At 43.1% G+C, this 26916-nt stretch overlaps 2 protein-coding genes across 4 annotated transcripts in view; both read right to left on the reverse strand.

Annotated features, from left to right (window-relative positions):
• Positions 1-1990: 1990 nt before the first annotated feature.
• LOC138589677 (ADP-ribosylation factor-like protein 8A) lies at positions 1991-15868 on the reverse strand. Its single transcript, XM_069660078.1, has 7 exons — positions 15482-15868; positions 14311-14391; positions 13523-13596; positions 12804-12897; positions 10765-10832; positions 9471-9541; positions 1991-8500 (listed from the first exon to the last, which is right to left on the reverse strand). Exons 1-7 carry the CDS (start codon positions 15602-15604, stop codon positions 8448-8450), a joined length of 564 nt encoding a protein of 187 aa, XP_069516179.1. The 5' UTR covers positions 15605-15868; the 3' UTR covers positions 1991-8447.
• Positions 15869-16352: 484 nt separating this feature from the next.
• Positions 16353-26916, reverse strand: part of LOC138590256 (tyrosine-protein phosphatase non-receptor type 7-like) — a 16171-nt gene continuing 5607 nt past the window's right edge. For 2 of the 3 annotated variants that reach the window (XM_069660869.1, XM_069660870.1), the window contains 10 exons: positions 24242-24399; positions 23682-23862; positions 23480-23564; positions 23325-23404; positions 19168-19305; positions 18903-19100; positions 18418-18614; positions 17671-17784; positions 17476-17560; positions 16353-16879 (listed from right to left, as the gene is read on the reverse strand). In XM_069660869.1, the coding sequence (XP_069516970.1) occupies positions 16793-16879; positions 17476-17560; positions 17671-17784; positions 18418-18614; positions 18903-19100; positions 19168-19305; positions 23325-23404; positions 23480-23564; positions 23682-23862; positions 24242-24348 (1272 nt within the window). In that variant the 5' untranslated portion in view covers positions 24349-24399 and the 3' untranslated portion in view covers positions 16353-16792. Of the gene's footprint in view, positions 16880-17475; positions 17561-17670; positions 17785-18417; positions 18615-18902; positions 19101-19167; positions 19306-23324; positions 23405-23479; positions 23565-23681; positions 23863-24241; positions 24400-25098; positions 25349-26916 lie in introns of those variants that run through there. The other variant, XM_069660868.1, reaches the window with a different exon arrangement.

Genomic DNA, 26916 nt, shown 5'->3' on the forward strand with positions numbered 1-26916 from the left:
TTTGGCGTCGTCCATCTTTACATCCAGTCGATGTTTAACTGATCGTTTCATTTTCACGGCTCCTTTTTTCTCGTGTTTTTATGAAGATGTTTTGTGACCTCGAGCCGTCAGTCCGACTGTGATGATGATTGTTATTGAGCAGCTGAACTGCTGAGCTCAGCTGCTGCCGAGGAGACAAATTAGTCTGAATCTGACCCGAGAGCTGACCTCTCACACACACACACACACACACACACACACACACACACACACACACACAGCTGAGACTGGACCACACACACTGCTCACAAGAGACACACAACACAAACTCACACAGACACAGTGGACGTGAAAGCGAACACTGATGACGGTTTGGTGAGTGTGTGCTGCCTCCTGCTGTCTCATCAGCAACACTGCAACAAAACTCATTCAAAAACAAATACAGAATATATGTTTGAAAGTTTTAAAAAGTTAAAGCGCATTTTTATTTGGCAAAGACTGTTATTTAAATAAAAAGCATAAAACTCCACTTCTACAGTAATATACACACATTTACACACCATGAGGGTTTTCATTCAGAAGGCAGACAGTTCGTTTCGCACTGAGCACATTACAGAGCGCACTTTTCAACAATAACGCAAAAGTCTGTTTCCCTGTTCTGTCAGAAAGTATTACCATTCACCATCTTCACAAGTGAAAATCTAGAGGGACATCGGCCATATTTAAAGGTAATACATATTTTATAACTCATAAGATACTGTCAGACAACGGCTGACGTTAGCTTGAACAACGAAACGGCTAAAATTACCTTTGGCTGGGGATTGAAGATTTGGATTTTAACCGAGACATTTTAGTACTTTACAGATATTTGTTTGGACTCTGGACACCGAACTAGAAAGCAGAGACAATCCTTTAAAAAAAGAAGTGTTTAGATTTCCTGACTTCCTTGAATGCATCATAAACGATGGCTCCGCCCTCCGTCTCATGTTACAGTAGTGTTCTTCTCCTCCTGAGGACAGACCTGACAAAGCTTCATGTTGTTCCTAATCTGCATCATGATGTTGTTCTTTCAGCAAACTGAAGAGCCGTTAATTAAAGTCGATCACAAGAGAATCTGTTTCTGTTTGGGCTTCATCCCGCTGCAGTGAGCCAGAGTGCAGCCTCTGTGTAACTTCCTGTTTACAGTGAGACTGAGACTCAGCACAGACAGATGAACGGGCGCTCCTCTGGGGGATGGGACGAACCGAGAGATGACAGCGTTTATTTAGCAGACACATCTGGAGGGAGAATTTACCTTTGATCTGAACACACGGTCGCTGCTCGAGCTCGAATGCAGCGCATGGAAAAGGAAGGAGAAGGTTTATCGCTGGAATGCCCGACATATTCGTCACTGCTCCATGAGGCTGTCGCATCAGACTATAGCCGATGGGTTCTGAGATTGTTTGGGTTTGCAGCCTGTTAAGTAATTTCTATCAGACAGACTCGGAGCTAATGTTAGCTTAGAAATTGAGTCTGCTAATGTCAGCAAATATCCAGAGTTCAACATGAAGCACAAAAAGTTGCACGCAGTATCACAGGAATGTGATCGACATCAGTGGAAGACATTTGATTCATGGGGGATGGAGAATACGGTCTTTAATGGATAACCAGTTATTTCATCTCCAAGGTTTATGAGTTGATAAATTGGTTAGCTTATCGTTTTAATCAGCTAATCAGATCCATGAACCGCAACTAAGTCACAACTAGCTTTTTGATCATAGCTGTCTTACTAGCCATTTTTACCGCTAACTTAACTAATGTTTTAAGAACCCTTTAATTTGGCCAACAGAAAACAATGTAGCTAACGTTAGAAAACAAAGGAGAAGAACTTACATGATGCTGGTCGATCACGTTCAGTCTCATATAATTCAGGGCCGACGTCCACGATGTTCAACTGCATCAACGGTGTCATTAATATCAAACAGCAGCTTTAATATAAATAATTCACACCACAGATGAGGACTTCCTCCTGTTGTTTCTCCATAGTATTTAATTAGTATCATACACAAGCATGTTTCTATTAAAACACATTATATCAACTGAATCAAACAATAATGTACAAACAGGTTCTGACTGACGGGCCGTCTCAGCGTGTTCATCCTGCATGCACAAACTGACGTAGAAACACGTCGGCACCAAAACGCCAAGGAAACTGAACACACTGAACTCTTTGGACATTTAACCCAGTTCACATTAGCTCCGATTATTTTTATGATTTCAACACTTGAAGAGTGCTCAGAAAATCGGAGGAAGATTGTGTGATACGACGGACAGCACCAGGACTGAACGCAGCTTGTGCTCGAGTTGTCAGTGAAATCTCTTTGCAGATGAAGTCTGTGTGATGTGGTGGAACGTTCTGGAACAAGAAGGTCAGATTGTTCCATGAAGCTGCTCTTTTAAAGATGGATTCATTCTGACAATCCCAGGTTGTTGATCTCATAATTTATTTTATTTACACGTCTTTTCTGAGGACTTCTTTAATCTGTTCCCAACTTAATGAAACGAGGATCCACGTGGATTTGTTCCGTCTGGATTTTCTCACATTTTGGTGCCGACTGTAACAACACATTTTATTTCATGCGCAGTTTCGAGTCTGTACGTGCAGGATCACGGGACGTTTCTAGATTATTTGCCATAAAAAAAATCATGTCAAACTTCACATATCAATGACCATATTCCAGAGTATTCATCGATAAGAAAAGCACAGTAAGCACGCGGTCATGTGACGTCCATCCTTCTGCTTTATTGCACTTTTTTTGTACATTTCATGTTGTGAACTTACTTTACTTTTCTGTAGGTTAATACTCAGCCTGACACTCTGGAGTAAGGCCATTTGATGGTAAAGTTGCACCAAAAATTACCATTTACTTCATCAGGTCCCGCAGATATACAATCCCTGCCCTCGGCATGCAAACAGAAGAGACCAGAGCCAATCAGAACAGAGCTGCGGGGAAGATTTCAAGGTTGAACAAAGACAGACAATACCAACAGCTGTCATCTGAAGGTGTCGTTCTGCGTTAATGGACACCTGGCAGGCTGGTGAACTAGGCAAAGTGGCTGGTGAATCTCAGAGTTACCCGAGAGACAACACAGTTCAGATATTATCTGTCTTCTTAGCTTCAAAAGATATCCACATTACGAAGGGTCGTCCAAACCAAGAACGATAACGATGTTTAGATTCACGAGAGACAAAAAGAAATCTTCAAAGACGGGACGAGTCAGAAGAATCCAACTGTCTGTTTGGAGAGTTTCCATCTCGAAGACAAATCTTATTGGTACGATCTTTTGAGTTAATAACTGATCTGGATGTGTCCTAACAAAACAAACTTCAACAGCTCATCAGCGTCAAAGGCCGTTTGTCTGTGTGTCGAAACTGTTGTGTTCATTTATTGTTTGATAAGTTGCATTTGACATCATCCAACATGGTGGTTGTCTGTGGTAGTTTTGTTCTTTAAATCAGTCTGAAAATAAGCCCAACAATTTCCTTCACAACTGTGCTTTCGTTCAGGTATCGTTCAGGTATCGTTCAGGTATCGTTACAGGTATTGTTCAGGTATCGTTCAGGTATCGTTCAGGTATCGTTCAGGTATCGTTACAGGTATCGTTACAGGTATCGTTACAGGTATTGTTCAGGTATCGTTCAGGTATTGTTCAGGTATCGTTCAGGTATCGTTCAGGTATCGTTACAGGTATCGTTACAGGTATTGTTCAGGTATCGTTCAGGTATTGTTCAGGTATCGTTCAGGTATTGTTCAGGTATCGTTCAGGTATTGTTCAGGTATCGTTCAGGTATCGTTCAGGTATCGTTCAGGTATCGTTCAGGTATCGTTACAGGTATCGTTACAGGTATCGTTACAGGTATTGTTCTTGGTGTGGACGGCCTTTCATTGTGTAACTAAAAACATGTCTCGCCCCTCTCCTTTTTGGCTTCAGACACGCGCAAACAAAACTTCTGTCTTAAACTGACCCCAAAAACCATTTTGAGTGTAGGCCTCAGAATATTTACATCTCTGTTGGATAAAATCAAATAAAGGCAAAATATCACAAAAGAGACGAGACTTTGAAATTCCCTCTGCAATCTGGTCTGTCTGACTGTCTGGTCTGTTAATAACTCATAATCACTGTGCTGGCTGATCAACAGATTAATTCAGTTATCTCGAGTGGACCAGAACAGAGTCGGATATCAACTCCTCACTGGCTCTGAGGAAACGAGCAGCTTTACACTGTCGGGCTCAAGAGGGCGTTGGCATCACTTCGGGCAACTGAACTTTAAATTCAGCCAATAAATATTATACAAAGATGGAAGTTCATGTTGTTGTCGACTGTTTCAGATCATCAAGTCTTTTAAAATGTCCCTGGAAAATCAAGTGGGAATCCTTTTGATAAATTCACAGACTATTTGAAATGTAAGCTTTTCATTTCATGCAACACCAGATGACAAATTAACAATGTTTTCAGCTGAGTACTGACAACAATATGTAGCTGCGGCATCATGACTCTGTCCGCACAAAGTCTCTCTTGACTCTGATCTGAGGTCACTCCGACCCCGTGCAGCCCGACAGTGAAAGCAGGTGAGTGTGTGCTTGCAGAAATAATCTCTCCTGACAGTTTCACCACTCTTAAACAAAATGACCTTAGTACAGAAAAACAGAGACAGGTAACGCTCCTTCCTTTTCCTGTTTGTTGTGCCGTCTGATTGGCCGCTGTCAGGACCAGGATGTGTCAGAACGTGTCAGAAACCAAATACAGGTAGTGTGGAACTCTATGAGGATGTTAGCATGATGCTAACGGTAAGCTTGACATGATGCTAATGTTAAGGTTTTGTTAAGCTATTTAAAAGGTTTTTATTGACATGGATGGAATCTGCACCGTCATTGGTTCCCGTCTGAGTGCATGAAGAATGAGAGTTATAAAATCGTATCGTCCTTTTCATGTTTAAATGTTTTATTATTGCTGAAAGGAAAATGTGAATCATTTTCAGTGTAGTCGACATAAAGTGGTGAATAATGTTTATGTGTTTCACATTTGATCATTAAAAAGCTACTTGCATGTAGTTTCATAAGAAATCAGCTTGTTTGTAAATTAAGATTGTTGAATTAATGTTGCACATTTTCTGCCAGTTTCCAGTTTGGTTTTGTTCTTCGTGTGTAACGTTCGGTGCTTTGGAGTACACTGAAAAGTGCTAGAGCTAGAGAGTTTATTATGGTGGTAGTATTAGTGATTTTGTTTTTAATATATGATGATAAAACTCTTATTACTCCATCTCGAGTCAGACGCAGAAATACCAAAGAGGCCAAACGTCACCTCGGATCAACAGATGTCATTTTGCTGTCCTGAGTGAAGAAGTCCTATTTCTCTAGATAACAAGAGAGTTCATTAAAACAAGCGTTCTTATATCGAGATAAAGACATATTTAATTTTAGATAACAAACGTGTCCTTCTGAGCCGCAGCACAAAAAACCCCTTAAAATATGTTTGTAATTTGTTTCAATCATTTTATTTCAGCATTGGCACCAATAGACATTTAATTCTTCATTTAGTGGTAATTAAAAACACGATGTGGAGGTTTTATGTACGCTCAGATATTGTCAGGAAGGAAACGTAAATCTAATAGAGATTATTAAACTAGTTTTGTTCCCTCGACAGAATTTAAGTTTCTCACAGAAACCAGAAAACCAAGAAGTTTTGATGGAAAATAATTTAAAATAAACATGTAGTACGAGGGAGTTTCAGCGTGTAAATCGTGACGAATAACGTCTGATCACGTGACACCCCTGGTCCAATCAGCAGACGCCTCAGAGCAGAAAACACTGACTCACATCCAGTCGACTTATGAAGTCAAAAAACAACAATAAAAAACAACAATATAAAACATATGAGAAATAAAAAGCTTATTACAGAGATATGAACAGAAACAATAACATCTCTCCTTCTCCAGTTAAAGTACCACTTCCTTAAATCTGGACAGACCAGGTTATGTCACAATAAGAAGATTATTAACATTATTCTCATTATTAATATCTTACAAAACCAAAATCAACAGTGCAATAAAAAGGTTTTTAATCCCTCGCTCGGCAGGAGAGAGAGACGACGAGGGGCGGGGGGCTGGCAACGAGGAAAGAAGGTAACATCCAAAAATAAGAAAAGGAAGGAAGGATACAGAGGAGGACAAGCAGTTCACAAGAGACGAGGGAGGAAGAGGAGCTTCTCAGGATTATATAAATGTGAAATAATGGAGGAAGGGATGGATGGATGAAGATGTGGAGGTAGAGAGGGAAAATAGAGAGAGTAAATCAAAGGAGCAGGAAAAGATGAAGGCAGATTTGTGGTTACTGGCTAAGTGATGAGAGGAGAGGAGAGGAGCATGGGAAATCTTAAGGAAGTACAGATCCACAAAACGGGCTCCAGCTAACAAGCTAATGATGCTAAATGTTTTTTTTACATGATGATGAAAGTCAACATGGCCGACAGTTTGACCGCCAAGTACAGAAGCTGTTTGGTTTGTGGAGGCTGATGTGTGGATCTGTAAAGACACACTGATACACCTGTTCTGTTGCATCAAACGCTCACATGATTGCTGGTCTTGTTCACTCAGTCCACACCTCTGTGGTTCCTCTGTCCAAACGAGCGTTTTAAAACTCATCTCTGTGCAGCCTAGCAGGCCTGAAAACACTCAACAAGGTCAGCAGCTCCTGATAATAGTTACTCACGTTGAGTTAACAGCTGCTAGTTAAAGCTGAAGTTTCAGGTAGTGCACCTTTTGTAATAATTAAACTTGTGTGACACCTGCAATCAAAGTCTCTGTTTCTGCCCGTACATCACAACACTAGAGTTTCAAACTAAGACAGGGTCAGCAGCGTTTCCAAAAGTCACAAGGTGTAAACACAGCACAAGGTCTGGGCCCAGGTGTTCGTAAATCACCTGATCAGATTACAGCTATCAGATTGGATCACAGCTTAAGAATGGGTGAGAAAAAGGATTCTGAAATCGGATTGGATCAGGTAATCTGGAAAACACCTTCAGTTTGTGTTGTTCAAAACCTTTGTTTAGGATTGGGATAACTTGGTATCCAGATCTCTCCATCCATCCACCATCTATACCGCTTGTACTGTTCAGGGTCATGGGAGGACTGGAGCCTATCCCAGCTGTCATTGGGCGAGAGGTGGGGTTAAACCTGGGCAGGTCACCTGTCAATCACAGGGCTGACACATAGAGACAGACAACCTTTCACGCTCTCATTCACACCTATGGGTGATTTAGAGTCACCACTGAACCTAACGAGCATGTGTTTGGACTGTGGGAGGAAGCCGGAGTACCCGGAGAGAACCCACGTATGCACGGGGAGAACATGCAGACTCCACACAGAAAGGCCCGCTACGTCTGAACTGGGATTCAAACCAGGAACCTTCTAGCTGAGAGGCCACAGCGCAAACCACTGCTCCACTGTCCCGGTAATCCAGATTTGGTAATCCTGAAATGTGGGCATCAGGATCAGTTTGATCCGATCCAGCTTTACTTTGAAAGCCCAGGACAAGAGGAAGGTGGATTAGCTGATCCTGGGAAGTAACATCAATCAATGTGATCCAAAACTTTTTGAACAACTGGGCCCAGCTTTTAAAACGAACACACGTCGTGTGGAAGAAGCCTTAATCAGTTCTAACACACAAATGTTCCTTCCTCACCACTGTAGTATCTATCCAGGTAACTGTATGTAACCTGTGGTGACCTAGTGAATAAATAGTCCCTATCTTGTGTAATTCGGGTGAACTACAGCAGAAAAAAATCATAGCTGTAGTGTGACTGACTTAGCAGAGAAGCAGAAGTAAGTTGTTCGCAACATGAACCGATGAGGCTTGAAGATCGGGAATTAAGATCCCAAATTTCCTACGAATTCTCGCCTCTGTTTCCTGGGAGAAATAGCTGCAGGTAACTGTTAGCATGTGTGCTGGTACACCTAAAACTGCCGCAAGCACCGAGACAAAGACACCTTCTGCAAACCACAGAGGCAGCGCGTCGTTGTTTTATATTGCAGACCGAGCACTGTGAAGAGATGTTGTCCTTCTACCTTTGTCAGCTTTATTTTTCAGCTGAGTCATTTCATTCAGTGGGAAATGATTCCACCCCGACATGAACTGATGAAGGTTGAACATGTTAGTGTATGTGTGGAAACAGGAAGTAGATCTTTGCTTTGGTTTCAGACACACTCTACCTGCTTCTGTTTGATACTTCACAGGGATAAAGAACAGGTATCAGTGCGTCCCAGGGTGGAGGGGAGGGGGTAAGTGGGGGTCAGGGGGTATTAATACAAGGGCGGGGGAGATGATGGTCGGGGGGGAAAAGGATTCGGGATGGGGTTTTGATCAAAGAGCGAGTGTGTGTGTAAGGACAGGTGGGCGTGGCCTGTTCTGTTTGGGGGGCGTGTCTGTCTCTCAGGAACTCCTCTTAGTCCTGGAGTGTTGGATCAACCACTGAAGAGTGATGTCTGCAGAGAGAGATAGACGTGAAGTCAGCAGAGAGAGAGAGAGTGTGTGTGTGTGTGTGTGTGTGTGTGTGTGTGTGTGTGTGTGTGTGTGTGTGTGTGAGAATGACAAACACACAGAAGATAAAGAGCATGTGAAAGGAAAGAAAAGAGTGAACTCTTAGACTGAATGTTAGAGGTTGAAGTAGCCTCCCTTCACTAGCAAGCATCCCAACTAAAATCACAGTTTACATGAATAACAGATGCTAACCAAGCTAGCTAGCATTAGCTAGTGACTTTGCTTTTATGTTCAGCTCCACCCTCTGGGCCAAATTGTGGCCCAAGGAAGTCCGCCAAGCGTGGGAGCAAATTTGAACTAGTGGTCAACTCTTGTGTGACCGTGTGTTTATTTCGTATTCAGACCGAGTGACGGCGCTGAAAGCTCAGCAAAAGTTAGTCAGTGAACCTTTGGTTTAAAACTGGTTCGTCTTGTTTAGACTTTTGTTGACATCATTCACTGACATGAGGGAGCAGAAGATAAGAAACACCCGTCAGTATAATACAGTCTACAGAACATTTCATTTCCTGTTGCTGCTTCACAATAAAAGCCTCCTGCTGGTTCTTCTGGGTGGAAACTTTAATGTAAAGCAGCGGGGAATGTTGGGTTTGTGTCAGTACTAATTTATCACAGCTGAAAATGATTGGTTAACAGTAAAATATGCAGAAGTATAAACAGGAACACAGGGTGAAACTGAGCTGCAAACCACTGATGTCTCCTCTGTGACCTCCTGATGTTACACTGTGCAGCGGTTTACAGCATCATGCATCAGTAGAAACTGTATTGTATTTCATAATATCAGTTCAACCTCTGCAGGAGGGTAAAGGGAGCGTGAGGACACTCCTTGAATGTAAGTTTACTGTCAAGGAGGGTCCTCACAAGTATACGTGTGTGTGTGTGTGTGCGTGTGTGCGTGTGTGCGTGTGCGTGTCGTACCGATGTTGTCTTTCTCCTTGCAGGAGATGGAGTAGCAGCAGATCTCTCTGTCCTGGATGGCCGACAGGTTCCTGATTAAAAACACAAACACGATCAGTTCAAAGAAAACCAGCAGCCGTCAGATGTTAATGAAAAGGAGGAAAACCAACAATTATAGAGAAAAACAAACAGCCACAATAAACTATCTTAAGGAGAAAAATGTTTCTGTTTTTTCGCAGCTGGCGGGTAAGACCAAACGAAGTACAGACACAAATACGCACAAAAAGCCCCGTTCACACCTGCTCTGCCCTCCTGGAACTTTCAGGACATTGTCCGGGAGGTTAGTCAACGTCTCAATCTGCTCTCCAGTAAAAAGTCTGTGAGAGTCGGGGTGAGCCGAAGTGTGAAGCAGATGGTAATAGTCTGAAACAATATATTATACTATAAACAAATATTTTGATAGCCGACTAATCATCGATTATTATCAATTAATCAACTGATCAGATGATGAATTGCACAATGGCTCTTATTTAGCTCTCAGCTTTAAATGTAGTTGGAGATTATTTTAAGCAAGTGCAACAATAAAGACAATAAACAAAAATACGTCTTTTAATAAACTTTGCTGCTGATTTGGCTCCGACTGATACAAATGAGGAATAAAAAATCAAGTTTGTGTCGACAACGACAAACAAAGTGCTGACAGAAAGAATAAAGAACACAACTCCATCGTTACTTCTCTTCAAATGCTCGCTCATCACCGACGTGCCCCGCGATAAACAAGCTCCGCTTTACAGATCCTGCAGACGATGCTTTTCTCTGCAGCGTTGAGGCTGAAATGCTCCCAGACATTACAAGTTTTAGGACGCGATGGTGATGCACCCGCCGCCATTGTGCTATGTTTTAGCATAAAAAACACACTATGACATAACCAACTAATTATCAACAATTAAATCCACTGGCAGCTCATTTTTGGCGACTATGACGACTTATCGTCGCACCGCCACGCCTCAGTTTTCTGTACGTTTTCTACTGTTGTGGTTGTGTTGTGGAAACGTCCTGATACATGTTGTAGTGATATTAACCCAGAAACAGTCACATGACTGAGACTCCTCCTCGAGTATTTCAAGTTGTGAGAGAGCGTCCGACACCGACAATTTCTCGCTGTGAGGAACATGTGTGAACGGAAACTCTGAAAATGTCAGGACCTGACTGTCCTGGAACATGTTGGAGTTTATGTGTGAAAGGGAAGACAACGAGAAGACAACGAGAAGGCAACATCAGTAAACATCAGGGGGAGTCAGAAGAGTTTACTCACATCCTCTCTATGAGCTCCTTCTCATCCAGAGCTCCTGGTAGGTCCCTCTTATTGCCCAGAACCAAAACCTGCAGACACACAGAGGGATCACACATCAGTTGTTTTTTGTTATGCAGCAGCAGGTTGCATTTTCAGATGTAAATCTGATTTCACATTTGTTCTTGCACAGACGGACGACATTTTAACATCCCAGAAAAACTGCACACATCAGTGACATCACAAAAATCACCTTTAAAGGTGCAACCAGTGCGAAACAACCGACAGGTACAAATATACCGTTTAGATTTCACCCTCATGAGGTGACTCATTAAGCCATGAAACTTTCCTCACACTGCATTTCTCTTTTCCCCAAATCTTTCATAACAACATGTTCCAGCTACATTGAAAAAGCTGGTGATCTGTCCGTTTGTTTAGCTAAGTATCAAGTCCAGCGCCCGGTCAGTGTTTGCACAGACTTTGACCGTTCAGCTCAGTTCAGTCGGGTCTGGTTCAAATGTTCATCGTCCCTTTAAGCATCATGGTTCAATCGTAAAGCTACCTGATTTATTTAAAAGTATAAAATATTCAAGAGGAGGTTTGAGACGCATTCTAGCTGGAGGATCAAAGGGTGAGAATGCATCCTTAATCTTTCCTCTTCTGATAGGTCAGTTACAGCCAACCACTGTCTGAATGCATGCACGGTCACAGCAGCTTCACTAAAACCTGAACCTACACTAAAACTAGTCTCAGGAGGGGGACGGTTTAGCTCAGTGGTTAAATCATGCATCCCATATACAGAGGCTACAGTCCTCGATGCGGCGGCCCGCATTCGCCTCCCACCCTCGGCCCTTTGCTGCGTGTCACCCCCACTCTCTCCTCCCCTGTTTGTCTACCCTCTAAAACACATGGTCTCAGGAAAAAACAGACCCGGACATTTTTACTCATATGATCCATTACAAGGTGCATTAAGCTGCTGAGGCATTGATCTTTTCCCTGATCAATTCAACCTTTTAATGATCAGCGAGAGCCCATATACCTTTGTCTCACTAGAGACATTTTCTCCATCTTTTATGTGAACTCAGTTGTGACGCTAAAAGTAGTCAGTTGTAGCAATAAGATCCTCTTTGCAGCTATAGAGACAAAGGAAGCTGATTCTCCTGCTTGTGGCGCCTTGCCAGGACTGCCTACATGTACCAGGATGCATTGCAGCCTCACTCCTCTGCTTTTCTTCAACTGTATTATTTGGCTGGAATAAATACATCTAAATATCCAGTCAGACAAACACTGCATTCATATTTTGCATTTTTCTCTGTTCATAGTTTCGTAGCTGGCGAAGGTGCAGACTTGGAATACCGGCTGAAATAGTCTGTAGTTCTTACTGGCCGACAACTACGTCACATGACGGTGCTGCTGAACCTCGCCCAGGAGACACAGAGACAAATTGAAACAACTGCAGGTATTTTTCTAACTGTACACCTGACCCTAAAAGAAATAAGGCTGAACATTTTCATACACCAAAGACATGTGTTGTACATATTTTATATAGTATTCTTTTATATGTATAGTGTTTATTTTATTCTGCTGTTCCCTTTGTTTCCTCTTTATTATTATATTTATGTACACCTTAATGCACCAGTTACACCAAGTCACATTCTGTGTATGTGTTAAGCTACTTTCAGTTCTGATTGTTCTTCTTCTGGTGTTATTTTTTGTTAACAGCTTCAGGTGCATTAAATGAGGTCAGGAGGACTATGACACATGCATTCAGATTTATGATATGACCTTCAGACACATAAATATGTGACTGACTGTAAATCAAAGTGTCATAAGTCTGAAATGGACATTCGATATGACGACTGTAATTTCAGGAAGATAACTGTGTTCACTTTCTCAGGCTTGTTTTCTCCGTTTCAGTTCATTCACTCCCTCTGATTGGTTGTTACATTTCTCTTTAATCTGATAAGTCTGGTGAAAGCAGGTCTGCTCGGGTTCAGCTGGGTCAGTGAGCTCATTCGTATTAAGTCAGTTTCTGCTCTGGATCAGTCTGGTTTGTTTCTTACAGGAATTCCCTGCAGCTGCGGTTTGTCCAGCAGGTTGTGGAGTTCGTTCTTGGAGGCTTCAATCTTCTCTGGGTCTGCTGCATCCACCATGTAGCTGCAACAGGAAAGACAGCTTTGAAATTAGCTGCATGTTTAATTAAACAAACATTTATCAGTAAACGCTCTTGGTTCCCTTCACGTGGACTTTTAAATATTTACACAGATTTTTCGGCCCTCCAAACATATCACGCTCTGTAAGGCTGAACTGGATTCAAAACAAAGTCTAGGTTGTAGAAGAAGCTGACACAGCCAATCAGGATCAATTTTACTACATCTCAACTGCACACGCAAACTACACTTTGGTTCTCTGTGCTCCACAAATATGACCTATTTGCCCGGCAGCTTTTCTCCCCCGTCTCACCAAGACAACTGGGGTAATAGGACACAACAAGACTGCAGGACTGTGTTCGTCTTCTTTCTGAAGATCAAATTGAAGCATTTCTCCACAATGTTTGGTCAAATTTAAACAAACTCCTGAAAGGAAAAACCTTAAAATATGAGACGAAATTTTAAATGTCTCTCTGTGTCTCTTCTGCTTGTAGGACAGAAGGATGATTGGTGGACACCCTTGTGTGACTTTCCTCTATCTCTAGTCTCATTAATGTCTCCAGGGCTCCTGTCAAGATGTCCCGCGACCCATTTAGGGGACAGTAACCAGAGTTTAGGAAACCAGGACTTACACGATAGCGCTGACTCCTCGACAGTAACGCTCCCACATGCTCCTGAACCGTGGCTGACCGCCAATGTCCCACAGCTGCAGACAGAGAGTGTACAGTTAAAGTGTGCGATGTAGAGAGTGTAAACATTTTACTGAGCAGAGAGCAAAAGTGTTTTATTTAATCTAAAACAGAATTACAGCTCCTACATTAGTATTTCTGTTAAATGATTTCAAATGCTTTATATCCAGAACATCTGTACAACCAGCTAAATGTTATGTAAGTGCTCTAGTATATATATATATATATATAATATATAATATATATAATGTTAGATTATACTGACAGGAGTAAAGCTATAAGCTTATGACAATATGTTTTATGTACATCTTTTTCATTGAATTATGTATGACACAATTTTTTACACTTTCTTCAATTAGTAATGTTTATAGACTTGCATCACCTTGTACCTTATGATGTAACACTTTTATGAATATCACACTTTAAGATACTCCGACAGATGACATCTTGATAAACAAAAATAACAACGAAGGCACTGGTGGATCATTTCTAATGCAGAGTTTTAAGGATTCATTCGGTGAATGTGAGCCTCATAGGTTATACAATTAATAAGAAAGCAAAAATCTTTCTAAACAGTCTGAAATAAGTTCATATTATTGTTATTCATAAGCAGGTGTGGGAGATGTGTATGGTTGATCTAATTCTAACAACCAAAATACACACATACACATGCATAAACTTTACACTTTAGTTGAGTACAGGCCGGTAAGAGCAGGGAGAGCACGACCAACCTTGATGGTGACGTTGCCTTTAGTGATCTTCCTCATGTTGAAACCAACTGTAGGAATCATGTCTTCACTGAACTGTCCAGACTGAAACACACACACAAACACACACATCTTACTAATACACACCACAGTGGATAATGATGCTGTATGTCAATGATGATGTGTGACACTCATGCACAGTATAAAGGAAGCGTCATTGTCTTGTAAAATCTGTCAGTGGAACATCTGCACCAATCAGCCGGCTTAAGCTAATCACCGATTTACGCAGTGTACTGATTAGTAAGATACATACCATCGGCCAAACTTAAGGTCAGAGGCACGTGTGGTGGCCATGTTGCTTTTCACTACCTAAATTATGTATTTGGCATCATATCTCCTGACCTAAACAGGAGTAAATCTTTGGGTTTTGTTAGTTGTTTTAGGATAGTTTCTATTGTCATATGAATTAAGACTATAAACTCTTTAAAGTCTCTGTGTGGTCAGGTTTTACAAATAAAAGTATAAAAGTATATAACAATGTTTTTTCCACCCAGCCCTACAGATGGTACAATAACGGTACTCTAAAATTGATACCGTCTTAAAAAGCCCTTAATGGTCTGGCTTTACTTAAATTGCAAAATGTACAAAACAATCTTTAACAATAAAATAAAATCTATGTCAGTGGGTCACAAATAAAATGCATTTTGTCCACGGGAAGCAGAGGATGCTGATGATGGGTGACCCGAGCAGGAAGGTCACTCTGACAGCACAGGAGGGGGGTGATCGATCCTTCATTTCTACACCAACAAATCCTTCTTCCGGCCCTGCTGACATCACCCGGCAGGGGGTTCAGGTCCCTAAACGGCCTTCCATCCTGATATATACTTCTATTTTTATGATGGAGGTTCTGAACATCCACCGGTGCAGATGTGGAAGAGGCTGTGCTCGTTTAAAAGCAAGATTAGAGCCGGTGTAGAGATTTACACAGAGTGTTAGCAATACTTAGTCTCATTAAAACACAGTGAGGTTTTAGCTAACACAAATGTACCTTACAGCTAACTGTATTAAAGCATATTGACTCATTCCCGGTCTTGCTGAAGCTAGCAGCTGACCTCACCACCGCAGGATAACAATGGATGCAGCCAGATGCTAACTGACAGCTGGCGTTAGCACATGAAGTTAGCTTAAAGCTTACCGCTATCACATTGACGAAGGTGGTTTTCCCGGAGTACTGCAGTCCCACAAGGGTCAACTCCATCTCCTCCTTCCAGAAGAGCGCCTTGAACCAGTCCAGCAATTTGTTGATTAGCGCTATCATCTTTGTCGTCTGATGCTAATGCTAGCTGCGGTTGTTGCTGCTACGGCTATGTGGCTATGCTAGCTAGCTAGCTGGCTAACGCCCCGGTAGTCTTTTTTTATTTGGAGGCTGACAGTAATTATGACAGCCACGGACGGTAAGAGGAAAACGAAGACACCTGTAGATTCTATAAGAACCGAGAGGAGTCTTTAATAAGTCGCCTTTTTTTGGCTTTAATGTCCGCTGTGTGTTTTCGGCTTTCTCTGATGTTTACTAGCTACGCCTTTTCCTTTTCCAGCACTGTCAAGACGGATGTCATAATCACACGACATCCGCTACAGCATTTCAAAATAAAACATAACAGGGAAGACTATTCGTCCTCGTTATAAAGATAAAAGTTCAACATGGATAAGAATACTATTTTAAGAAGGAATACACTGTATATTTTAACATAGTTTGGGTTTTTGAGCTGAAGTTTTTCGTTGTATAGGTCATGTTGTTTAATTTTGTTTATTATGTGGGCAGGTTCTTCGGCTCTTCTTCCGGTTTGGGTGGGGTCGCTAGAGGAAGCGGAGGAGAGCAGAGAAAAGAGGAGACTGACAGAAGCAGCTACGTTGTAAGATTGAAACACTGACCTCTCTCGTGTACACATGGTACTTACAGTTATATACTGTATATAACAACAACAACAACAACAACAACAATAATAATAATAATGATGTAGATTTAAGAATTAACATGACAGGAATACAAAGATGAAACATTATTAAAGAAGCAACATTCAGCAGGTTTATTCATATGGACAGTTCTTTTAAATTAAAACACCTTAAATTCTGTCACCTGAATATTGACCAGCCTGCAGACTTTGAAGCGTCAGTTCGAGCTAAACAATTGTTCATTTTTATACGAAATATGCCAAAAACATCCTCTGGTTTCATTTTCCCAAATGTAAGCACTGAACCAGAACCAAAATACACATTTTTTGTGGTTCACAAGTGATCCTGAACTTGTCATGCTGCAAGTCTTCCATCTGTGCGTCCACCAGTGTTCGGCTGCTAATGTCTGATTTAATTCCACTTGCTTCGATGTTCCTGGTTCTGTTAATAATATGGGTTGTACATTCTCCTGGTTCTGAGGTCTCCTGGATTTGTTTAGCTGTGTACTTGGCTTTGCTGGTTCTCCAGGTTCTGTGTGGTATCAGTTCTTCCCTCACTGTGTGTCGTCCAGCTGAAGGTTCTGTAGCCGTAGGCTGGCTGGTTCCTCTGGATTCTGCTGGTTCTGGTTTTGGTTCTGCTCCTGGTGAAGAGGAAACAACAAGTAATATAGAAGCTTAGTCTATTACTAAAGCTGCCGATGTGTTTGGCTCCCAGGAGTGACCTGGCTGACGCGCTGTACAGTTCAATACGTTACCGTTTGCTTTGTTGTTTTAAATAAGATCTCTGCAGGCGTCTTAAGTTTGCATCCCACAATCCATTTAATTGAATCACCATGCAGCGTTAATACATCATCCAGTTTCCTTATACGATCGATCAACAAATACAAACGATACAGCTGCGGTTTGCCATGCCGCCTGTCATCACAGCGGTCAAAAACCGTTTGCCCTTCCGGGGTCAAACACACACCTACATTTACTATCACCACACCTTTTATACCTTAAGCAATAGTGCAGCGACACCCAGTGGCACAAAAACAAAACAGCTTTCCCAAAAACATGAATATGGCTCTTACAAGTAATTTTAAGTCATTTTAATATTTTTGATATTTTATTTTTGTCCTTTACATTTCTGATCCATCACTTCTTATCTTATCCTTTCTCTTGTTGCAGTTTACAGCTGTAGATGTTGAAGGTTGATTTACTTTACAAACTGTTTGCTAGTTTAACCTGCAGGTACCTGGTTGTGTTGGAACTGGGAGCTGTACTGGGCCAGTGTGGAGTACAGGAACTGGTACTGCTCTGTGGTCTGGATCATACCACCTCTGCACAGGACAGGGAGGAGTTGGGGGGTTAAAGGTTACATATATTCTACATGTGGGGAATCAACCAAATGTAAACTGTCACAGACAGAAAGGGGATTGTTGGAACTCACCTGTCGAGTCGAAGCTGACACACCGTCTCCAGGATGTCGACCTCACCGGTGTCTCTGAGCTGCTGACAGCCGATACTGCTGACGATAAAACAGCCCGTCCTCCCGATACCTGCACTGAGAGGGGGAGGAGGAGGAGGAGGAGGAGGAGGAGGAGGAGGAGGAGGAGGAGAGATTATTTTGCAGAACTGCAAGAACATCAATGTTGAACAACATAATTTCAACACTTTTGTTAAAATTGTTTTTTACCCCGTGGAGAAAGGCAGACTATTCTATCTTTCCCATTGACTGTATATAAAAGAAACTGAAGAAGCCACAGAGACGTAACAAAGTTTGTAGATCATTTTGAGGCTTCAAGTTTTGGCCAATTTTGCCATCAACATCTCTTTTGTAGCCCAAAGTGACCGTATTTCGACGAGAGGGTTCAGCATGGAGCAAATGCTGAATGATAAGCTAATGCTCATTTGCTAGCTGGTTTAGCAAGGTGCATCTTTAATTCATGAAGTTAACAGCTGACCCCTCAGACTCAATGAACATCATGCTGTGTTGAAGAAGACTTGAAACTAGAGACTGAGACCATAAACTCATCAGGAACATGTTTACTGAGGGAATACATCAGGAGAGGAGGAGGAGCATTTTCTCATAGACTTCTATAGAATTAGCTGAGCTATGAATTATATTGTGTTCTCCCACAATCCTCCGCTGTGGGCAAGAAGCTGACAATCATCTGTGTTTTGATAAGGAACAAACCTGCAGTGGACGATGATTGGTCCAGGGCTGGAGCAGGGAGCTGTGATTGGCTGGGAGCTGAGTGGAGGGTGGAGGGACTTGCTGTACGTCTCCACCTCCTCCACCAGTCTCAGTAGAGGAGCGGTGCATTGTGGGATGTGGTGGTCAGGCCAAGAGGTGAACCAGTAGTGTCTGACGTGGCGGCGCTCCTCATGCAGCTTTAGACAGACACGCAGAATGTAAGAACAGATTTAGGCATAGAAACGTTGTGAACTGTAGGACCTGACACTTTCAGAGCTGATCGCTGGGGGGGAATTTAAAGTTTAATTTGTAGTATTTTAACACATTGGCCTCTTTTTTTAAACATTTTCCGCCTGCAGCAGTGAAACCGGCTGTAATGATCAAAGTGTGTCCACTGAAAGTTTTTGTTTTTTCCACTGACAGCTCCCATGTTCTCTCTTTTTTCAGGACCTCAAACTGGACAGGTCTAGTGTTGTTTACTGTACCTGGATCTCCATGTCAGTGACAGTGAACCCGTCTTTCTCTCTGCTGTCTCTCACTCTGAGGAGGAATCTTCCAAATCGGCCCGTCTCACCTTCCTCCTCCTCTTCCTCCCTTTGCTCCTCCTCTTCATCATCCTCATTCTCCTCCTTCAACCTCCCCCTCCTCCTCTCCCTCGGCTGTGGCCAGTACAGCTCACATTTCTGCAATTTAAAAAAACCCTTTCAGCACACGTCAGCAGAAGAAAGGAGAGAGGAGAGGAGTCCTCACCTCGTTGTTCTCCTTGAGTCTGGTGACCATGATGATGATGCTGCTCCTCTCCTGCCACACCATGTCCCAGAAGTCCCCGACAGTGTGCAGCATCGGCCCCTGGGTGGCGATGTAGGCCTTGTGAGCTCCTTTATAACCCTGCAGCACAGAGAGGGGGTCAGACTTTCAACTTGACCCAAACTGCAGTTCCTCTGGTGTCCACTTGAGGCTGTCTCCAGCAGTGAGTCAGTCCCCATAGAGCCCCATGTTAAACTTTACAGCAGAAATAAACATGTTTACAGCCTGGTACAAAAAACAGTTTGGGTCTCTATAGCTCATTTCGCTCTTCATGACGACTGTACGGGGAGAATCTTTATACAGCTCACCTGTTTACATTATATTAAGGCTTAAAGTGATGCAGCATTAGGGGCGTGGACTCTTTGAGTGACAGCTGGGAGCTGCTAGCTGTCTGCTAGGTGTCCCCTCAGCTAACTCAGTCACTGAACGTAACCTCTGGGCCGTGTTTGTGCTGTTGGAGCCTTTTGGAGATTTGTTCATGTAAATATCAGACAGATAATCTGTGTGTGCTTTATTGGACGAACAGACCGTCCAACACGTCTCACACACAAGATATTTAAATTTTTATGTATTTAAATCCTTAATCTTTAATTGCAACTAGTGACTTCTGCATGTTTTTTTACAGGCATCTTACGTCTTGTTTTTGAATGAACTGAATACAAAAAGTTCATCATGTCCCTTCCACTGCCAAAACCACGCCACATCCTTGACCTTGTAAGACAGGAAGTGAAAGATGAAGGCTGCTCTGTTCATCAATAACAACCGCAAAGTGTCCAAACAGCAACATATATGAGTAAATATTAATATAAATGTAATTAATTCAAACGTGTTGTAGCTCATTCATCTATTAAACAGATTGTAAAAGTCGTTGCACCTGAAGAGCAGCAGCAGGTGTCAAACACTGTCAGCACACACACACACACACACACACACACACACACACACACAGAGCTGAGGCTGCAGAGTGTGAGGGATGCGTGGGCGGGGGGGGGGTGAGTCAGGGACATGTCACTTCCTCCCTCACTTCCTGTGGTTTTCCTGGTTGTCAGACTCTGCACGCAGACAAACCGACAGTTCATATCTGAATTTCTGTTTGTTAAGCTGTCGACACACACACACACACACACACACACACACACACACAAGAAGACGCCCACGCTGAGTGACAGCGCTGTCACACATTATCAGCTTGTTGACTTCAAAATAAAACTGTTTTTTTTCCACTGTCACCAAACTCATTTAATCAGGAACCAGATGATAAAATGAGAAAGTTCAGCGTTCGTTTCCTCTGCTGTGTGTTTGATTCTCAGGAAAACTTTTATTATCAAACACAACTTTCTGCAGAACTGTTTGGACCGTGCCTTCAGATCTTTCTGTCCATCCTATCTGAACTTCCATCTGAGGTACAGCACTCCTTCGATGGAAGGAGATTCAAAGCCTCACTCTCTTTTCCTCTGGAGTACCACAAGGATCCGTGCTCGGTCCCCTTTTATTCTCCTTGTGCAAAATCTACCCATGTCCGATTATCCAACACGTTCTCACCCCTGTTTTAGTACTCGAGTCGGAATCAACTCAAGTCCGACTCGAGTCTTGATTTTTATGACTCTTAATTCAACTTGGACTCGAGCACTGATGACTCGGACTCGGACTTTGACTTGAGCATTGACTCGGAAGATGGAGAGGAGGACTCAGACTTATTTATTGGTAAGGACTGTTTATTCAGTTAATTTCAGCTGGCTCGTGTGTTCACCTGCATGCGTGTTCATGTGCCATCTTGTTCAGCAACAGTTCCTGCCAGGATTCTACAGCAAATGCAAGCAAGAGCAGGGCAACATGTTCGGTATGTAAAAGAACCTTCGAGCAGAGGATGGAGACAACCTTAAACTTTAACAGACATCTGTCCAGGATGCACCCTGCAAAGTAAGTGAGATGCTAAAGTTACTTGGACTGTTGATAACGTTACCGTTAGCTAGCTGCTAGCTAACTTGGACTCAGACTCAAGTGATGGGGACACGACTCAGACAGATTCTTCTTTGATCACTCGGACTCGGACTTGAACACTGGGGACTTAAAACTCGACACAGACTTGAGGTTTGGTGACTCAGATACAACACTGGTTCTTACTACCACATCATCAGATACAAAACTACAGGGCCCACATGTCAAGAAAGCAGCAATGAACACACAACATGCTGTCAGACTTTCAGACTTTCAGAATAAAGCTTGCTGAGAAACACATCACACATTATGAGCTTTAGACGGGCACCTAAGTATAGGTACCTAAGGTTAACTTTGGAAACGTTCACATCATGGTGAGGGTTAGGTTAAAGAATTGTTAGGGTAAAGATTAAAGGTTAAGCAATCTTGGATCCCACTGGCTGCAGTCTGAGACGATACAGCCTCTGGGGACACCGGTGAACGTGCCGGACGGTGAGTGATAATCCACTTCCTTTTCCGCGTGCTGCATTGTTGCAGAAAGAGAAACGTTCTCTTGTGATGTATTTGTTATTAACGGCTCTGACCTCTGCCCACATTTCAACATCATGATGCAGATTTGTAAGAAGTAAAAATTCAAGCTCTGTCAGGTCTGTCCTCAAGAGGAGAAGAAAACTTTTAGAGAAGTTTGTTGAACGGAGGTCGGATCGATCTGACGTATTCGTGGAAGTCGGGAAATCTGAACGCTGAACAGCTTTCGTGACACAGCGTCAAGGGAGTTCATCTCAAGTTAAATTTTAGATGTAGAACAGATTGTTAGCTGTTAGCTGTTAGCATGCAGATGTCTGTTTATAGAGATTAATAAGAAGCTGAATCACCATCTGATGAAGCTGTCAGGAGCTGGGATGTCATTAAGGAGGATCACATTCTGCCTGCTTCTGTTCTCCTCACGGACTGTTTTTCCTGCATACGCCGCAGCCTGCTGACACGTGATTGGTCAATATTACTCGGACTACAAGCGGAGTTCAAACAGAACATGTGCCTTCCCGGAAATCCACGTCTACAGATTCTACATTTCTATGTACAGAGGCTACAGTCCTCGTCGCACTGATCGCAGGTTCGACTCCCGGTCTGCTGATCATTTGGTGCATGTCATCCCGCACTCTCTATTCCCAACATTTCCTGTCTATCTTCAGCTGTCCTATAAATAAAGGCAAAAGCCAAAACAAACATGCTTTACATGATAAACGTACGTTATGGTTGTGTTTCTTTAAACAAAGTCAATATTGATTATTGAGTTTACACTCTTTAAAGTCCCACAGTGACATGGCACGCTGTGGCTCAGGAGTCGTCCACTAATCATAAGACTGGTGGTTCGATCCCCAGCTGCTCCTGGCTGCGTGTCCAGGTGTCCTTGGGCAAGATACTTAGTCCCAAATTGGTCACAATGTTGTGCGAGCCTGTTTGAATGACTGAGTCGAGTGTTGGAGTGCTCGTATGACTATAGATGCTTTGTGCAGTCCATTAAGTGTAACAAAGACGATGATGACGAGGCAGATTAGCATTAGTGACTAATAAATAAGATCAGATCAGCTTCTCTGAATGCCTCCTGAACTTCTTGCAACAACTCGCGCCTTAACTCTTATAACTCTAAGTTAATCTAAGTAACTCCAGCTGAAACTACAAGCTGTGTTTACCGTCCTGTTTGTGTACAAATTAAACACACGAGACACTGTAAGTCAGTGAGCTCTGGATTTACTGCTAGCTGCTTTTTTTTCAAAGCTTTTTACAAGCTGGTTCCCCCCTCTTCCTGGCATAATGCTAAGCTAGGCTAACCCCGTCTTGACTCATACTGAACACAGTGACCAGAGACTATCCATCTGATAATCCCAAAATGTACCATTCCTTTACAGACTAATGCACAGCAAAGTTAAAGTCAGACAAACAGATTAAATGCTGGAGATGGAGCCCGAGCAGGACTTACACATGTGAATGCTGCAGTGTGATGTTTTATATTGTGTGTGCAGCATGAGCGTAAACGTTCAGCTTATAATGACTTGGTACAGAACTTTTCTCACTCAGTTCAAAACCTGTGAAAGTGAAAAATCTCTACAGGCTAAAGAAACAAAAAGGGCAGCTCGGCTTAATTTGAAATAATGTCTGACCCTGATGTAGTTAGCGTTGATGTAGCGGTCTGGCCCCGCCTCTTCCTCTGGGCTCTTCAGGATCACTCGGCTCTCAGGGTCTAAATGAAAGCAACAAGAAGAGTGAAAACTGAGTCTGCTGTGTTTCTAGTACAGGCGGCTGGAGAGGCACTGACTGGGCAGGATGGTTTTGTATCTGTCTTTGATCATGTGTCCTGGAACATCGAGCTCCGCAGCGCTCACAAAGTTCGGAGGGATCTTCTGCGGAGGAGAGAGAGACGGGCTGGACGTCAAAACAAACACACCCCATCTCACACAGGAAACACAGGTAAGAAAGTTTTACTTTGTTTGCTTAAAGAAAGGTGATTAAGTTCTTACCTGGTACTCTACATTCAGCGTGTTTGTGTCCACGGCAGCCTGCTGCAGCATTGTGTGAGTGAGCGGTCGGGAGGAGGTGTGAAGCAGCTGAAGCCACACCTCTTTTGGGGTGGAGACAGAACAAACAGGCTCCACCCCCAGGGTGTTCACATCCAATAGCAGAGACAGGTTTGAGCCCCGCCTACAAAAAAAAGAAAGAAAGAATGAGATTGTTCAGTGGACCAAAGGTCAAGCAAAGTTTCGCCTCATGTCCAGAATAATTTGTGTTTATTTGAGTCTGATAAAAACAACCACAACATTTGGCCTTAAGGCACCTTCACACCTTCACACCTTTACCTGAGGATGTTTTTAAGAGAGGAACATTTTAAGAAAGTAAGAAATGTTCTTTTGAGCTGGATTCTGAGCGCAGCAGGGAGCCAGTGAAGGGATCTGAGGATGGGAGTGATGGGACTTTGTTCGTACGCTTGCAGCAGCATTGTGAACAGACTGCAGGCCATGCTGAGTGAGGAGAGTCAATGTGTGATGAAATGAAAGCATGAATGAGCATCTCAAGTACCCACCTCTCCTGCAGGCGGACCGAGGCTTTGCGAGGAGGCGTTGTCATGGGTGGGGGCGTGGCCGGGTCCTCAGCTGGAGGGGAGGCTGAGCGCACTGCTGACATACTCATGTTGTGTGTGTGTGTGTGTGTGTGTGTGTGTTTGTGTATCGGTACAATCTGCTGTAGGAGAGAGAGACGCACCGTTAGCATCACAATAAACTGACTTTAAGCAGTAGGGCTGCACACAATCTAAATGTTTCCTGGTTGACTCAAAGCATAGAGTTTAAAAAGATGGCCGACATGACAGCTCCCCAAAAGTGAAGCCAAACCCTCTATATCGCCCCCTGCTGACTGGCTGCAGTATAGGTCATGAGCCGCCTGCTAATTTCAATGCTAACATCAAAGGCAAAAATGATTCTGAATGAAAGAACGATCTGTTTCCTGCTTCAGTCCTTTGAACTGAAATTAAGAGACCCGCGGTTTCTTTGGGATCATTCTGTTAGCTTTAGCTTGACTCGTAACTAGCTAACTTAGTTTGAAGACTTCTGGTTTCTTTACGCTGACTCAGTTAGCTTCAACATAGCTTTTCGCTGCTAACTAGCTTAATAACTAACTAGTTAACAGTGGTCTTAACACTTTACAGCTCTTTACATGAAACAGGAGCTAGTGAGTGCAGCAAACATAATACACGGCTCTGTCCATGATAGAGAGCTCAAACCTGAGCCTACAGACTTCACTACACTTTCCATGTCATGTCAGTTTACTTGTAACAGAACATTTGTCCAGCCTGTTAAGTAAAGGCTCTTTCGCTGTGTGGCTCAGTGTCAAGAGCAGTGTGTCGGCCACTTCTCTAAAAACAACAACACTGATCGTACTCACCATTCTGTCTCGCTTTTAAGACTCAACTCAAACTTCTGTCTGTTCTGCACCCGCTGGATGTTTAGTGATTAATGAGCCTCCTTACATAATGAGCTGCTAAAGTCAGCCTACACGTGTCGCTCCTGACGCCTCCTAAAGTAGATTCAGTTTGTTGTTGCCACCTCCTTTAAGGAAGTTCGACATGACGAGTAAATTACTGATTCGATGACGAGGCAGAGCTGCTGTCAGACTCCACAGATCTGTCAGCAGGAACATCACAAACAAACAGGACGCATGTCATCCTGAAAACACAACCTGCCCGCACCCTGCTCAAGAGATAACGCACCAATAAACACTGTGTGTGTCTGTGTGTGTGTGTGTGTGTGTGTGTGTGTGTGATTCAGAGTGTTTCCACATCAGGTCGGATCTGAAAAGTTTCAGTGTGTCCTCATCGGAAGAGAGTTTCCTCACAGCAGGAAGCCAGCACACCCACGCTGACTCAACACACACAACACAGACGCACAAACAGGGGAGTCAAAGCTTTCACATGAAGAAGCCCGATGAGCCCAAGAAGCTGTTTTACCTGCTCAAAACGGTCGATAAGTACAAAAGCCCCAAAACAACTTTTGGGTGAAAAGTGACCTAACTGAAGAAACGACGCCGATTCTCAAAGACAAAAACAACAAAGCAAACAAATAAAAACATGCTGCAAAAAGACGAAGGAAATACAGAAACAGAAAATGTGCCGCAAATACAGAAACAACGCAAAGTCAAAACAAAGCAGACAAGTGCAACAGAAAAACTCGCAGCTGAAGAGCTGCGGGCCTGTAGGGGGCGCTACGCAGGAGAGACACCAGGCACTGAAAGAAACAGTGAACCTCTGCCCTCTGATGGACAGATAGCTGTGCTAAAGTAACCAACACTGCTAAGTTTAGCTGCTAGTTAGCTCAACAGCTAGCTGTACAATTAGCATCTCTGCCTGGTTAGGGAGCTTTAGCAGCAGAGTGTTTACCTCTTGATAAAACAGTTCTGGTTCATTGGAGTCGCTGATGAAGCTAACGAGCATGTCTTTGGACTGTGGGAGGAAGCCGGAGTACCCGGAGGGAACCCACGCATGCACGGGGAGAACATGCAGACTCCACTCTGGGATCAAACCAAGAACCTTCTAGCTGTGAGGCACCAGCGCTAACCACTGCACCACCGTGCAGCCTGCTGATTTATTTATGACCTTTATTTTGAAAGAGTAAAGTTTACATGACAGTGTGCAGGTTTACAGCGGCTCTGACAGCAGGGATGACAAAGACGTGGTGGGGACAAGAGAGGCGTGGGGGGGAGTGCTGGGCAAGAAAAGCGCCTCCCTTCTGTACGTCCTGTCGCCAATAAATTGTTTTCTACTTACAATCATCCCACTCAGCGCCCCCTACAGGCCTGGAGCATTTTCACTGTGTTTGCTGGATTTGCAGCGTTTTTCTGTTCCATTTGTTGACTTGTTTTTTCTTACTTTGCATCGTTCATTTTTCTGCAGCTCGTTTGCTGTTAATAAATGAGTTTTGTATCTTTTTAAGCATGATTCACATTCACAGCACGTTTCCACTGTCGTGTTTCTGTGGGCCTTTGTGTGTGCGTTTTGATTCGTTCCCGACGTTGCAGCCGGTTTTTCTTTAGGTTTCGGTCTTTGTCTCTCCGAATGACTTCACGTATTAACAGATGTAACAGTGGCTCTTTGACCGCCTCAGTGGGACTCTGACCCCATGAGCTCTGTGTCTGCTCCGCCCTCAGGACAAACATGAGGATGCAACAAACTCTGCAGCCTCTAGGGGGCGCTGTGGACTTTTCTCC

Source organism: Semicossyphus pulcher, unplaced genomic scaffold (genome assembly GCF_022749685.1).
Source record: "Semicossyphus pulcher isolate SPU_LCO1_2020_fin unplaced genomic scaffold, fSemPul1.0.p SCAF_13, whole genome shotgun sequence".
Taxonomy (NCBI): Eukaryota; Metazoa; Chordata; class Actinopteri; order Labriformes; family Labridae; genus Semicossyphus; species Semicossyphus pulcher.

Bases quoted from the DNA above. Each gene is read 5' to 3' on its own strand.
- LOC138589677 (XM_069660078.1), bottom strand. From the start codon at position 15,604: ATGATAGCGCTAATCAACAAATTGCTGGACTGGTTCAAGGCGCTCTTC. The intron at 14,392-15,481 runs GTAAGCTTTAAG...TGTGTGTTTCAG, and splicing joins CCTTCGTCAATGTGATAGCG to TCTGGACAGTTCAGTGAAGA. The intron at 8,501-9,470 runs GTACGACACGCA...CTCTCTCTGCAG, and splicing joins CAAGGAGAAAGACAACATCG to ACATCACTCTTCAGTGGTTG.